At 46.2% G+C, this 15432-nt stretch overlaps 1 protein-coding gene across 13 annotated transcripts in view; it reads right to left on the bottom strand.

Moving 5' to 3' along the window:
- Positions 1–3866, bottom strand: part of LOC125457292 (transcription factor 4-like) — a 610802-nt gene extending 606936 nt beyond the window's left edge. Inside the window, exons 1-3 of one of the 13 annotated variants that reach the window (XM_048541332.2) lie at positions 3762–3862; positions 1410–1501; positions 578–650 (exon numbers count right to left, since the gene is read on the bottom strand). In XM_048541332.2, coding sequence (XP_048397289.1) covers positions 578–650; positions 1410–1481 — 145 coding nt within the window. In that variant the 5' untranslated portion in view covers positions 1482–1501; positions 3762–3862. Of the gene's footprint in view, positions 1–577; positions 651–721; positions 853–894; positions 1381–1409; positions 2417–2506; positions 2526–3215; positions 3233–3761 lie in introns of those variants that run through there. The other 12 variants (XM_048541341.2, XM_048541351.2, XM_048541379.2 and 9 more) reach the window with 12 other exon arrangements.
- Between the last annotated feature and the right edge of the window lie 11566 nt (positions 3867–15432).

Genomic DNA, 15432 nt, shown 5'->3' with positions numbered 1-15432 from the left:
TGAATCAATCGTTCTAGCCCTATAACAGATTACTCGAATCAATGGAATCGTACATCAAGTTACTTCAAAGCATGTGCACACAAGTACCTGTAACAGACAGGTAACCCTTCTATCGACTCCCAACTCCATATTCCATCACCAGCCCTCTCCACCCCAACTAAATCAGACTGCATAAACGTTCAATGTTCATAATTAAGGCTGCAGTAAAAGTGCTGTTTATGGAAAAAAATCAGGCTGAACATTCTTCAACAATAACTCAGCGTTTTTGTTTGTTTTAAAAGTACCCTGTCGCTACACAATTGATCACTTCTGGACTATCTGCGAAATGAGACAAGTTCGACTCCTGTTAATGTTGTAACGAAACAGCCTCAGATATCATGGAAGCTATTCCGTTTACAAGTCAACTACTCCAACTGCTTTTACAAGACAGGTCGGAAAAGTGCTCCTAGGAAGGCAAGCTAAACGTGCTCGACTCGAATCGGTCCGGCTTCCTGCGAAAGAAAGTTCAAAACCTCCGGAATAAACAAAATAGAGCTGCTTCAGACACGAATAAACACCGAAGTAGCGATTTACATACTTGAGCCCCCGAAATGGCCACTTCCCAGGGAGGTTGGTCCATTCTTCCCACTACTCACCGGCGGTGAAAACATCTACAAAAACAAAATTGAAAAAGGAGGAAAAATGTTGTTAAATAAAAGTCACTGCTTGGTCAACAAATTACCTCCGATTCTCATCCCAGATTTTAAAAAGACAGCATTTCCCTTTCCTACGCAACACAGTAGTGGCAACTCGTTTCCACTACGAGCAGCATAAGGTTTTTTTATGCAAAAAATCCAAAATAAATTAAAAAGTCGATAAGAGAAGTTTCGCGGCACTTCTTCGCACGGATCTTACCATAAACACGCCTGCGCCCCTTTTTTTTCACGAGTATTGGATTTGATTACCGATTAACTCTTCCAGCCACTTATCTGCGAGCAGAAACGTTAAGGAGCGAGAAAAGCAGCGAAAAAAAGAAAAGGGTTGAAATCGCCACCGGCTATATTTCCGCCTGGCACTACTCTCCTGACCAAACTTCCGAAACCCATTTCTCAAAGAGGATATTCCTCCAGCAACCTCAGAAGTGCTCTATTTAAACGCGATCCTCGAAAACAATTGTTAACACATCAAGAGATTAGAACTCAGTGGAGTGTAATGTGACTTGTTTATTTTTGGGGGGGTGGTTTGAAGGCTTCTTTTTCTCCCCTTATTGTGGATGGATTGCTAAAATACACAGAGCATTATGAAAGGCCAAGAGAAAACTCTAACTGGCAACGCTCCTGTCGACTAGCCCTGGCTGGACTTGAGATTTTTTTTGCCGTGAACTCACTCACTCGCCTTTCTTAGCACCTGCCATGAATGCATTCTCTTACCGCACTGAAATCCAGTAAATCGCTCAGCTCTTTGTCCGTCCCTAAGGCAGCCATTCGCTGTTGGTGATGCATTTTGACAAAATTACACAAGCCTAGAAACATGGAAAATCAGAAACGAATTCCCAAGTTTAATGTTTTATTTCTTTCGCACTCGATTTTAAACAATTCACCAGACTTCGAGTTGCAAAAACACACGAATGCACAAACGAACAACACGAAATCACTGTACTAGCGGCATCATTATGCAACAGGAGGTACTTAAAATGAATGAATCCGACATCGATTTCCCCCTCAAACTCCTAGGCTCCACATCTCTCGATACTAAAAGCAATTTGCTTCAAAACAAACACTCATCACGATGACCACACACATCTTGCCGATCATAAGAAACAAAACATGAGTGCTACATGTGCAAAAAAAATTCCTACTCAACCAAAGAAAAAAGGCCTGATAAAAAATTTTCCCTAGTGGATAATTCGGATCTCTATTCAAGCGGGTACAATATCCAACTTTTAACGCAAAATAAACTTCGCAGATTTAACCTTTCTGTCCACAAATAAGACCATTCAACTTGGACTAGTTCTCACCTAACCCAAAAACATCACGAACTTGCCCCGAGATAGGGTATGTTTTGGCATCTGCGCTGCAAAGAAAAACCCTCTATTTATTTGGAGGCGATTATCCAAATAAATGCATTTGATCAAAATGTGTAAAGTGGCAAACTTTTGTGGGGTGGGGGTGAAGAGGACAAGGAGAAAGCAACACAGATTGCTCTTGCTAGCCAGCGTTTTTGTTTGTTTTGCTGGCTTATGCACATTTGTTTTTAAATATTATTTTTACAAAGGGGCAGGGAATGAACGAAACGAGGTTTTTCTTCCCCTCAATCTGAAAAGTTTCTGGAAGAGTGTCTACAGTTTCATTTTTGACGGGGGCTGAGTGGGGGTAGCGAGGGAGCGGATGGGGGAAGAGAGAGAGGGGTAAAGAAAAATAAATCAAAGAGTCTACAGGGAGAGATTGCTGTTCTCACTTTCAGCATCGTGACATTTTAACCAAAAAAAGCCACAATGTATCCAATCTAGATCCGGGACACTGCTGACCTTTCGTAACCCTCCGTTACGCGGCGCTGTCTGTCTCGGAAACTGCCTGAGGGTCCTCACAACTTTCTCCTCTTCGCCCCCATTCCCCAGTCTCACCCCTCCCCCCCAACACCAAACCTCCTCGTTCAGGATACTTCCAACCAACAACTTGCCCCTCCATCTGCAACGCCCCCCCAAACCCCGTGTCCTCGCCTCGCGGCGGCCGCCTGACTTTTTGATACAACAACAGGAACCTGATAGCTTCCCCCGGCCCCTCTGCCTTCTCAGACAACTTTGCAACTGTGTCGTTGGCAATTCCCAATAAAGCCAAAAATGGAAGCAGGATGTACTGACGGCGTTACTCCGTTCAAACAAATAGAGAAACAAATGAAACGCGAATTGCTTTCCACACCCCCCCCCCAAAAAGGGGAGGTGGGAATGGGGTGTGTTTGTATGTGTGAGAGAAGGTAGGTAGAGTGGGTGGATAGATGGATGGGTGGGGGAGAGACAGAAAAATAAACTTTCTGAGCTTTGCAGATAACGAGATGGAGGGGAAAAGCCAAAGTCGATTTTGTTCCGAGAGGCGAGGAGCCAAACAACCTGCGCGCAAAGGCTAGAGATTTACGAGCAAGAGGAACCACAACCTGAGCTAGATGGGAGTCAAAAAGAGATGCATTCAAAATACAAACCAGCAAATGTTTGAAATGCAAACTTGCAATTGAAATCTTACTTTTCCGCTCTTCGGATCGTTTGAAATGTAATGCTCTGGTTGCTATTATGTCCAATTGTAACACCCCCCCCCCCCCCCCCATGCACACGTACACACACACACACACACACACACACACACAAAGTTACATTGCGATAAGAACGCGGGACACTATATAAAAGCTACAAAATAACATTGAGCAGGAACACAATGTTTCCAGTCTCGGCTCAGAAGCTACAAAGTTACTAATCAGACAAACGAAAGCGAAACACTGTTTCCCGGGGGCACGAGGAGGCGGTTTCCCCACACGAACAGCCACCACTACCCTGTCCTCCCAATTGCAGTGCAGCCACCAAGCAACGCTGATTGCATGGATCATTCGTTCGTTTCTGTTCAAGAGAAATAAGAGATTTAAACAACTCTCTCACACACACACATTCTTTCTCTCTCGCACCCATTTTTTTTGCTATTTCTGCCCTTTTTCTTTATTTCCCGTTTTTCCTACTTTTTATTCACTTTCTTCTATTCAAAGAATTTGCATCTTTTTTTATTCTCACTCTCTCTTACCCGCTTAGACTCTGGTCTCATTATTATTTTTTTTCCCCCTTGCTGAAGTGGGTTTCTCAAGCGCTGCTCTACGTCTCCCCGATTCCCGCCCCGTTCGGCCGTCCATTGGCCCAGGTGCATTGTGACGCCAGATCCCAAAAGTGGGCGGTGCTCCACTCCGTGCTCTCGTATTGGAAGAGGCAGGTCTGTCAATCGCAGGTTCGGCGCCCTTACGGCACGTGTATGTACTTACGGAGTCCCAGCGAGTGTGAGCGACGGGGCTGCACTCCGGGTATACAGGGCAATGCAAGCTGCATTGGCCCTGAGCATTGAGGGGGTGCATTCCGTCAGTGCTGGTGGTAACGGCATTATGATCTGTAGAAGGGTTACTTGCCTCGAAACGTTAACTGTTTCTTTCACCACAAATGCTGCCAGACTTGCTGAGTTTCTCCGGCACATTCTGTTTGTCTTTGAGGGGCACTTATCTCATCGGTTTCTCAATTGGTGCTGTTTTCTCTGCAAATGAAAGAGGTTTTATTTACAAAAAGCGAACCAAAAATGCTGGGGAGAGAAAGTGTTGACGTTCCGAGTCCAAAGTCGCAGAAGAAGTCATGATGAGTGCGCAAGTTAACTGTTTTTCTCTCTCTGCAGATGCTGCATAGTTCGGTTTATAGATTTCCAACATCTGAAGTGACTTGCTTTCTTAGAGCTTTTGCAGCATGGGAAGAAAACCATTCAGCCCATCGTGTCCCTGACTCCGATCACCCGTTTAGCTATTCCAATCCCATTATCCATTACTTGGCTCATTGTCCTGTATATTATGGGCCTTTCAAGTGCTCATGTGAATAGGTTAGATTCCCTGCAGTGTGGAAACAGGCCCCTCGGCCCAACAAGTCCACACCACCCCTTGAAACATCCCACCCAGACGCACCCCCCTATAACCCTCACACCCCTGAACACTATGGGCAATTTGGCATGGCCAATCCACCTAGCCTGCACATCTTTGGACTGTGGGAGGAAACCGGAACACCTGGAGGAAACCCATGCTGACACGGGGAGTACGTGCAAACTCCACACAGACAGTTGCCTGAGGCTGGAATTGAACCCGGGTCCCTGGCGCTGTGAGGCTGCAGTGCTAACCACTATGCCACCCAATACTTCTTGAATGTCTTGAGGTTTTCCACCCTTTTAGACAATGGGTTCCAGATACCCTCTGAATGATTTTTTTCCTCTCAAATCCCCAATAAACTTCCTGCTTCTTCCCTTAAAACTCTTCCTCCAGGCTATTGACCCCTCCACTAAAGGCAAATGTTTCTTCCTATGTGCCCTGTTTATGCCCTTCATTATATCGACACACAGAAGACCACTTTGTTTAAAATAATAAAGGAACTGGGCTTTAGTTGACATTCAACTTGACCTTTGGGAAGCTGTTTGAAGAAAGATTGAAGATTTTGTTTCCAAATTGTAAAGGAGCTGTTCTGAAATAGAATTTAAATGGTGGTTATGTTTCTTTTCCAACTGATGTTGCCAAATCTGTTGGGTTTGCCCAGCACTTTCTGTTTTTACTTGTTATAGCATAAGTGATCATGGATTGGATAGTACACAGAAAAAAAACTTGCAGTTAAACTATTTTTTGGGGGGGCTCAGCAGGCCACAGAATATCACAAAGCCTATTACACCTAATGTAATTCTTTTGAAACTATTTGCTGTAGTAATGTAAGAAACTGAGCAATCAATAAATTTGCATACAGTAATACAGGATTAGGTAGACACAGCAACAAACCAGTTAATGAGGAGACCATCTGAAGTGCAATTGTTGGCCAGCTCAACAAGGAAAACTCCCTTGTTCATCTTTAAAACTGTGGAGTAGGATGTTTTGCATCATGTGAGAGACTAAATCAGATCCCAAATAAATAACTCATGCAGCACTGCAATGAAATGCCATAACATTTTGCGTTCAACATTTTGGAGTGGACCTTGAGCCAACTATATTCTGACTCAGAGTCAGGAGATTCTCATAAAAACTTATGAAGTTAGTATTTAGTCTTCACTTTTTGGAATGAGGGTGTCGCTGGCTGGCCAGTATTTATTGCCTGTCCGTAGTTTCCCTTGAGAAGGTGGCGGTGAGCTGCCATCTTGAACTGTTGTAGTCCACCTGCCTCTGGGTTGACCCACAATACAATTAGGGAGGTATTTCCAGGATTTGTATCCGGTCACAGTGAAGGAACAGTGATATATTTCCAAGTCAAGATGGTGAGTGGCTTGGAGGTGAACTTGCAGGCAGTGGTGTTCCTGTATATCTGCTGCCCTTGACCTTCTAGATGGAAGTGGTTGTGTGTTTGGAAGGTGCTGTGTGAGGATCTTTGGTGAATTTCTGTAGTGCATCTTGTAGATAGTACACGCTACTGCTACTGAGCATCGGTGATGGAGGGAGTGAATGCCTATGGATGTGGTGCCAATCAAGCAGGCTGCTTTTTCCTGGATGGTTTCAAGCTTCTTGAGTTGTTGGGGCTGTACCTATTCAGGCAAGTGGGGAGTATTCCATCACATTCCTGACTTGTGGACAGGCTTTGAGGAGTCAGGAAGTGAGTTACTCACCGAAGTGTTCTTAGCCTCTGACCTGCACTTGTAGCCACTGTGTTAATGTGGTGAGTCCAGTTGATCTTCTGATCAATGATAACTCCAAGGATGTTGATAGTAGGGGATTCAGTGATGATAACACAATTGACTGTCAAGGGCCAGTGGTTAGATTATCTCTTATCAATGATGGTCATAGCCTGGCATTTGTGTGGCATGAGTGTTACTTGCCACTTGTCAGCCCAAGCCTGGATATTGTCCAGACCTTGTTGCATTTGGACACGGATTGCTTCAGTGTCTGAGCAGTTGCGAATGGTACTGAACATTGTGCAATCATTGGCAAACATCCCCACTTTTGACTTTATGATGGAGAGAAGGCCATTGATGTAGCAGCTGAAGAGGGTTGGGCATAGGACAGTATCCTGAGGAACTTCTGCAGAGATGTCCTGGAGCTGAGCTGATCTCCAACAACCACAACCATCTTCCTATGTGTCAGGTATGAAAATTCTAATAGGACTAGATAGGATAAATGCAGGAAGAATGTTGCCGAATGCAGGAAGGATGTTGCCAATCACTGGCAAGTCTGCAACCAAGTATCACAATCTAAAAATCTAGGGTATGCCATTTAAAACTGAGAAGAAGAGAATTTTCTTCACCCAGAGCCTGTGCACTTGTCTACAAAATCATGAGGGGTATAGACAGGGTGGATAGCAAAAAGCATTTTCCCAGAGTGGGGGACTCAATTACTACGGGTCATGAGTTAAAGTGAGAGGAAGAAAGTTTAAGGGAGATATGTGTGGAAAGTTCTTTACACAGAGGGTGGTGGGTGCCTAGAACGCATTGCCAGCGGAGGTGGTAGATGCAGACACGTTAGCGTCTTTTAAGATATATTTGGACTGGTACATGGATGGGCAGGGAGCAAATGGACACAGACCATTATCATGGGCCTCCTGCAGTGCCACAATGATGCCACCCGAAGGTTGCAGGAACAGCAACTCATATTCCGCCTGGGAACCCTGCAGCCTAATGGTATCAATGTGGACTTCACCAGTTTCAAAATCTCCCCTTCCCCAACTGCATCCCTAAACCAGCCCAGTTCTTCCCCTCCCGCCACTGCACCACACAACCAGCCCAGCTCCTCCACTCCACCCACTGCATCCCAAAACCAGTCCAACCTGTCTCTGCCTCCCTAACCTGTTCTTCCTCTCACCCATCCCTTCCTCCCACCCCAAGCCGCACCCCCATCTACCTACTAACCTCATCCCACCTCCTTGACCTGTCCGTCTTCCCTGGACTGACCTATCCCCTCCCTACCTCCCCACCTATACTCTCTCCACCTATCTTCTTTTCTCTCCATCTTCGGTCCGCCTCCCCCTCTCTCCCTATTTATTCCAGAACCCTCACCCCATCCCCCTCTCTGATGAAGGGTCTAGGCCCAAAACGTCAGCTTTTGTGCTCCTGAGATGCTGCTTGGCCTGCTGTGTTCATCCAGCCTCACATTTTGTTGTCTTGGATTCTTCAGTATCTGCAGTTCCCATTATCTCTGATTAGAAAATAGATGACAGGTTAGACAGAGGATCTCGATCGGCACAGGCTTGGAGGGCCAAAGGGCCTGTTCCTGTGCTGTAGGTTTCTTTGTTTCTTTGTCTACTACAGAAAGCAGTTGCAGCCAAAACATTGAATGTTTTCAAGAAGGAGATAGGTAATGTTCCTGGAATTAAAAGGAACAAGGGTTATGGAGTGAAAGTGGGAGTGGTGTACTAAACTGAAAGACTAGCCACAATCATACCACAATCATACCAATGTCAAAGGGGTAGATGGCCTCCTCCTGATCCTATTTACTATGTTTCAATAATATACTGGACATTTGGTGAAAACGCAAGAGAAAATGTAGTGACTGGAATTAAAATAACACAATGAGACTTTAAAAGAGACCTGGGTGTGAGGGAAGATAATAAAATGTGAGGCTGGACGAACACAGCAGGCCAAGCAGCATCTCAGGAGCACAAAAGCTGACGTTTCGGGCCTAGACCCTTCATCAGAGAGGGGGATGGGGAGAGGGAACTGGAATAAATAGGGAGAGAGGGGGAGGCGAACCAAAACTTGCTACTTTTGAGTTTCCAGCCAGATGGAAAAGGTAATACTGTGCTGATACGTAAACAGCAAGAACAGGAGAGTACTTTCCTGTGAAGGTTTTGCAATGCCCTGGGCAAACTGTACTTGAGAGTCCAATTAATGGAACTGAACCATGAAAAAATTTGCTGTCGTTCTTAGATCTTTTTCCATTCTAAAACAATAGGGACTCTAATGCATTTTAGCATTAGCCTCTCAGGCAAAGCTAGCCTGCTATGGCCCAGGAGAGAGAAAGCAGCAAGGAGCCAGAAGTATCCATGGTGTCTATTGCACCTCATAGTCAGATTGGAAGGACCAAATTTATATGGAGTTAAAATGAGACTGAAATATTTGTCTAGCTTTGGCCAGGAAGAAATGTCTCTAATCTAGCTCACACCAATAAAGACAGTTCTGGAGTTAAAACTTTCTAAGCTGGAGAAGGAAAAGTTTGAAAGAGATCCTTGAGAACTATGAATCATTTTGGACTGTTTCTTGAATCACTACTTCAGGAAAATGTAACATATATATAGTAGTGTTTTTGTGGGTATGTTAAAATCTCTGTATAAGTTGCCTGGACAACTAGTATCCAATCAATGATTACAAAGTGTGGAGCTGGATGAACACAACAGGCCAAGCAGCATCTTAGGAGCTCAAAAGCTGATGTTTTGGGCCTAGATCCTTCACCAGAAAAGGGGGATGGGGAGAGGATTCTGAAATAAATAGGGAGAGAGGGGGAGGCGGACCAAAGACGGATAGAGGAGAAGATCGGTGGAGAGCAGAGTGTGGGTGGGGAGGTAGGGAGGGGATAGGTCAGTCTGGGGAGGACGGACAGGTCAAGGGGGCGGGATGAGATTAGTAGGGAGGAAATGGAGGTGGGAGGAGGGGATAGGTGAGAGGAAGAATAGATTAGGGAGGCAGGGACAAGCTGGTCTGGTTTTGAGATGCAGTGGGGGGAGAGGAGATTTTGAAGCTGGTGAAATCCACATTGATACCATTGGGCTGCAGGGTTCCCAAGCAGAATATGAGTTGCTGTTCCTGCAACCTACGGGTGGCATCACTATGGCACTGCAGGAGGCCCATGATGGACATGTCATCTGAGAAATGGGAGGGGGAGTTGAAATAGTTGGCGACTGGGAGGTGCAGTTGTTTATTGCGAACCAAGGGTAGGTGTTCCGCAAAGCGATCCCCAAGTCTCCTCTTGGTTTCCCCAATGTAGAGGAAGCCACACCGGATACAGCGGATGCAGTATACCACATTGGCGGATATGTAGTTGAACATCTGCTTGTTGTGGAAAGTCATCTTGGGGCCTGGGATGGGGGTGAGCGTGGAGGTGTGGGAACAGGTGTAGCACTTCCTGCGGTTGCAGGGGAAGGTGCCAGGTGTGGTGGGGTCGGAGGGGAGTGTGGAGCGGACAAGGGAGTCACGGAGAGAGTGGTCTTACGGAAGGCAGACAAGGGTATGGTTGGAAAATATGTCTTTAGTGGTGGGGTTGGCCAACACATCTCTACCCATCACCGACACTGACGCTAATCCTCCCACCGCCAATGCAGACGTAATTCCACCCACCACTGACGGAATGCCGCTCGCTACCGACGGAACTCCGCCCATGGTCGATGCAACCCTGCCCACAGCTGATGCTGACATCGCTCCGCCCACAACCTCCACAGCCAGCAACCTCAGAGGAGACCGTCACACTGAGCCCTGCCGAATCTTCACCATCCCCCCAGACCTCCCACTGACGGAAGACAAACGGTCAGTCCTCAGCAAGTGGCTCACCTTTGACCCCCTCCACCCACACATCAACAAATACCAGTCACATCTGGACATGGAGCAGTTTTTCCACCGCCTTCGCCTCCACGCTTACTTCTCTAACCGGGAGCCTAACCCTCCCTCCACTGATACCCTCACCCGTCTCCAACACAAGTCCTCCTCCTGGACACCACCTCCAGGCCATTCTACCCTCCCTCGACCTCTTCATCTCCAACTGCCATCGAGACATTGATCACCTCAACCTCTCCACCCCTCTCACCCACTCCAATCTCTCCCCTGCAGAACAGACAGCCCTCCGCTCCCTCTGCTCCAATCCCAACCTCACCATCAAACCTGCAGACAAGGGAGGTGCAGTGGTAGTATGGTGCACTGACCTCTACATCGCTGAGGCCAAACGCCAACTCTCTGACACATCCTCCTACCGCCCCCTTGATCATGACCCCACCCCCGAGCACCAAACCATCATCTCCCAAACCATCCACGACCTCATCACCTCAGGTGACCTCCCACCCACAGCCTCCAACCTCATTGTTCCCCAACCCCGCACCTCCTTCCCAAAATCCTCAAACCCGCTTGCCCTGGTCAACACATTGTCTCCACCTGCTCCGGCCCCACCGAACTCATCTCCACCCAACTGGACTCCATTTTCTCCCACTTGGTCCAGGAACTCCCTACCTTCCTCCGTGATACCACCCACGCCCTCCATCTCCTCCAGAACTTCCAATTCCCCGATCCCCAACACCACTTTCACCATGGACGTCCAGTCCCTATACACCTGCATTCCCCATACAGATGGCCTAAAGCCCCTCTGCTTCTTCCTGTCCTGCAGGCCCGACCAGTCCCCTTCCACCAACACCCTCATCCACCTAGCTGAACTCGTCCTCACCCTCAACAAATTCTCTTTCGATTCCTTCCCACTTCCTAGAGACAAAGGGGGTGGCCATGGGTACCCACATGGGCCCAAGCTATGCCTGCCTCTTTGTGGGTTATGTGGAACAATTCCTCTTCTGTACCTACACTGGCCCTAAACCCCACCTCTTCCTCCGTTGCATTGATGACTGTATTGGCGCCGCCTCATGCTCCCAAGAGATGCTGGAACAGTTCACCCACTTCACCAACACCTTCCACCCCAACCTTAAGTTCACCTTCCAACACATCCCTCACCTTCCTGGACCTTTCTGTCTCCATCTCCAGCAACCACCTGCAAACTGATGTCCATTTGAAGCCCACCAACTCCCACAGCTACCTGGAATACACTTCCTCCCACCCACCTTCCTGTAAAAATTCCATCCCCTAGTCCCAATTCCTTCGCGTCCACTGCATCTGCTCCCAGGAAGAGGCATTCCACTCCCATTCATCCCAGATGTCCACGTTCTTTCAGGACCGCAACATCCCCCCCGCAGTGATCGAGAACGCCCTCGACTGTATCTCCTGCATTTCCTGTGCCATCCCTCACACCCCGCCCCCGCAATAACTGCCAAAAGAGAACCCTCCTAGTCCTCACATACCACCCCACCAACCTCCGGATACAACGCATCATCCTCCGACACCTCCACCATCTACAATCTGACCTCACCACTAAAGATATTTTTCCAACCCCACCCCTGTCTGTCTTCTGGAGAGACCACTCTCTCCGCAACTCCCTTGTCCGCTCCACACTCCCCTCCAACCCCACCACACCCGGCACTTTCCCCTGCAACCACAGGGAGGGCTACACTTGCCCCCACACCACCTCCCTCACCCCCATCCCAGGCCCCAAGATGACTTTCCACATCAAGCAGATGTTCACCTGCACATCTGCCAATGCGGTATACTGCATCCGCTGTACCCAGTGTGGCTTTCTCTACATCGGGGAAACCAAGTGGAGGCTTGGGGACCACTTTGCAGAACACTTACGCTTGGTTCGCAATAAACAACTGCACCTCCCAGTCACGAACCATTTCAACTCCCCTCCCATTCCTTAGATGACATGTCCATCATGGGCCTCCTGCAGTGCCACAATGATGCCACCCGTAGGTTGGAGGAACAGCAACTCATATTTTGCTTGGGAACCCTGCAGCCCATTGGTATCAATGTGGATTTCACCAGCTTCAAAATCTCCCCTCCCCCCACTGCATCTCAAAACCAGTCCAGCTAATCCCTGCCTCCCTAACCTGTTCTTCCTCTCACCTATCCCCTACTTCCACCTCAAGCTGCACCTCCATTTCCTACCTACCAACCTCATCCTGCCCCCTTGACCTGTCCGTCCTCCCCGGACTGACCTATCCCCTTCCTACCTCCCACCCACACTCTCCTCTCCACCTATCTTCTCCTCTATCCATCTCGGTCCGCCTCCCCCTCTCCCTATTTATTTCAGAATTCTCTCCCCATCCCCCTTTTCTGATGAAGGATCTAGGCCCGAAACGTTAGCTTTTGTGCTCCTGAGATGCTGCTGGGCCTGCTGTGTTCATCCAGCTCCACACTTTGTTATCTCCGATTCTCCAGCATCTGCAGTTCCCATTATCTCTAGTATCCAGTCAGCAGTGCTTTTATTCTGTTTATTAAATCAAATGCCTCAAAGCATAAAATCTTGACATGTCACCCACCCAGTTAATATCTGGATATTCAAGTTTCTATTTAAAAAGTATTGGTCTCCATACACATCCTAAGATGTTGACTACACTTTAGGAAAGATTTGAATGTTCCTAAGAGGGGTAAAGGAGAACTACCAGGATGATTTCAGGGATGGAGGTTTCAGGTATGAGGCTGGAGGTGTTCCCTTAAAGCAAATGATATGACAGGGGCATGCAAGATTTTGATAAAATTGAATAAGATAGTCCAGGAGAAAGTCTTTCCATTAACAAATGATAAAAGGAGATGCCCATTTAAGATTTTTAGCAATGGATTTTATCCAGCAAGTGGTAATAACTTAAAACTTGCTGCCCACAATAATGGTGAAAAGTGAAACAATAACAAAAAGGAAATTGAACTGGTACGTGAAGGAAATTAACTGGCAGTGCCATGAGATTCATGTGGAGGAATACAATTGACTGGATTGATCTGAGGACCTCTGCATGCACGCAAAGAGCCGAATGGTCATCTTCTGTGCAATTAGTGGTCCCATGACTCTTAAAAAGTATTATGAATCTTTGGGAGTATGTTAATTAGTTTTTATGAAACATTTCTGTTTATTCTTGTCATATGATTATGTGCCTGTATAAGTGGGTGAAATATTAATACTCCAATGCATAATAAAGTCACACATTGTAGTTTTTTTACACAAAAAGTATTTTATCCTTGGCACTGGGAATTACCACATGGAGTCCTGGCAAAGACAGAGCTATCAACAACAGGAAAATAACAAGAGTGACATTTATGATTAACGAAAATGATAGTTTGCAAATTAGTACTCCTAAATTTGAATGCAAAATGTGTGATTCAATTTCCATTGCCCTTTGTCAAAAATATTTCCTGATTTCATTTCTTGAATATCTTAGCTCTAATTTTAAGATTGTGCCCCATGTGCCTGGCACCACAAATAGTTTCCCTGCATTTACCCCATATCAAAATGCTTTAGCTTCAGTCAGTTCACATCTCAACCACCTAACCTTGAGACAGCGAAAAAACAAGGTTTTTGCAACTTCTCCTCATAATTTAACCCTTTAAAATCCTGCACCATTCTAGTGGATGTTCATTTTAGCCTCAACAAGGCCACAGCTTTAAAATACTGTATAAGCAGACCCGCTCTAAGATGACGGCCATGAGCAAAAGTGGACACCTCATGCTCCATCTAGACAACTTCCACTGTAAATGATAGAAATGAAGTTTGGAATGAAGTTCAGCCTCAATTTCTAAACTGTAACTAGTCTTCAATGTACCGATCCCAAGTTAGTCGATATATTCTACACTTCAGGACATGATCTCAACCAGTCAGCACACCATAAATTGTTCATTTGTGGTATCCATAACTGAATCAACAGACTGTGTTGACCAAATGGCAGTGCTTCCGTACTGATCTCTGGTATTTGATTTCCCCTGACAAGTACTGAACAAGCAACCTGTTCTGTCTGCAGCACTCTTTAAGAGACTGCAACCACAGAACACAAGTTCTTAAAATTCATCTAATATGTCCTTGTGATTTAAAAAAAAAGTTGAAGCCAGATTCCATGTTTTGACACAACTTAGAGTTAGGTACGCAGAGACTAGCTAGCACCCCTCAATACATACCTGGTCATATTTTACTGCCTTTAGGATGGGAGGGGTCCAAAATGTTAGAAAAAAAATCGCATGCCAAATCCAAGCAACAAGGTACATTAATGAAGCAGCCTGAATGCAAGACACCTAAAATGGCAGTGTTGTGGTGAAATAACACGGTGTGGAGCTGGAGGAACACAGTAGGCCAGGCAACATCAGAGGAGAAAGAAAGCTGATGTTGCAGGTAGGAACCCTTCTTCAGAAATTTCTGGATGCATGATTGTATTCTTCAATAATATTCCTCCTTTTCATCCTTTTCCGATATCGTCATTTATTATACAAAGCCTTCGAAATTCATACAAACAAGGTACAGAATGAGGCCATTCAATCCCTCGAGCCTGCCTCATCATTCAATAGGTTATAGCTGATCTAATTGCAACCTCAAATGCACATTCCTGCCTACCCCTAATAGCCTTTCAATCCTTGCTCAGCAAGAACCTACTGACCTCTCCTTCCTCAGAAAGAGAGTTCCATATACTCGTGAGCTTTTGCAAGAGAGAGAATTTCACCCAACTCTGTTTTAAGTAGGTACTCTTATTTTTAAACAGTGGCCCCTAGTTCTGGATTCTCCAACAATTGAAATATCCTCTCCACATCTGCCTATAGTTTCAATGAAGTCAAGTTAAAGAAGTCTCTTTAAACTCCACCCAATAAGGCCTCATTTGTCTAACCTTTGCATATAAAACAACAACTCATTCTAAGTATCAGTCTGTGAGCTTTCTCTGACCTGCCCTCCAATGCATTTACATTCTTCCTTAAGTAAGATGACCATTACTGTGCACAGTACTCCAGATGGATGTGTTACCCAGAGTGGTGTGGTGACTCAATGGTCAGCACTGCTGCCTCACAGTGCGAGGGACCTGGGTTCGATTCCAACCTCAGGTGACAGTCTGTGTGGAGTATGCTTATTCTCCCTGTGTCTGTATGGGATTCCTCCGGGTGATCCGATTTCCTCCCACAGTCCAAAGATGTGCATGTTAGGTAGATTAGCCATAATAAA

Source organism: Stegostoma tigrinum, chromosome 1 (assembly GCF_030684315.1).
Source record: "Stegostoma tigrinum isolate sSteTig4 chromosome 1, sSteTig4.hap1, whole genome shotgun sequence".
Taxonomy (NCBI): domain Eukaryota; kingdom Metazoa; phylum Chordata; class Chondrichthyes; order Orectolobiformes; family Stegostomatidae; genus Stegostoma; species Stegostoma tigrinum.
Note: the sequence above shows the minus strand (reverse complement) of the source record. Positions and strands in the feature narration are given on the sequence as shown.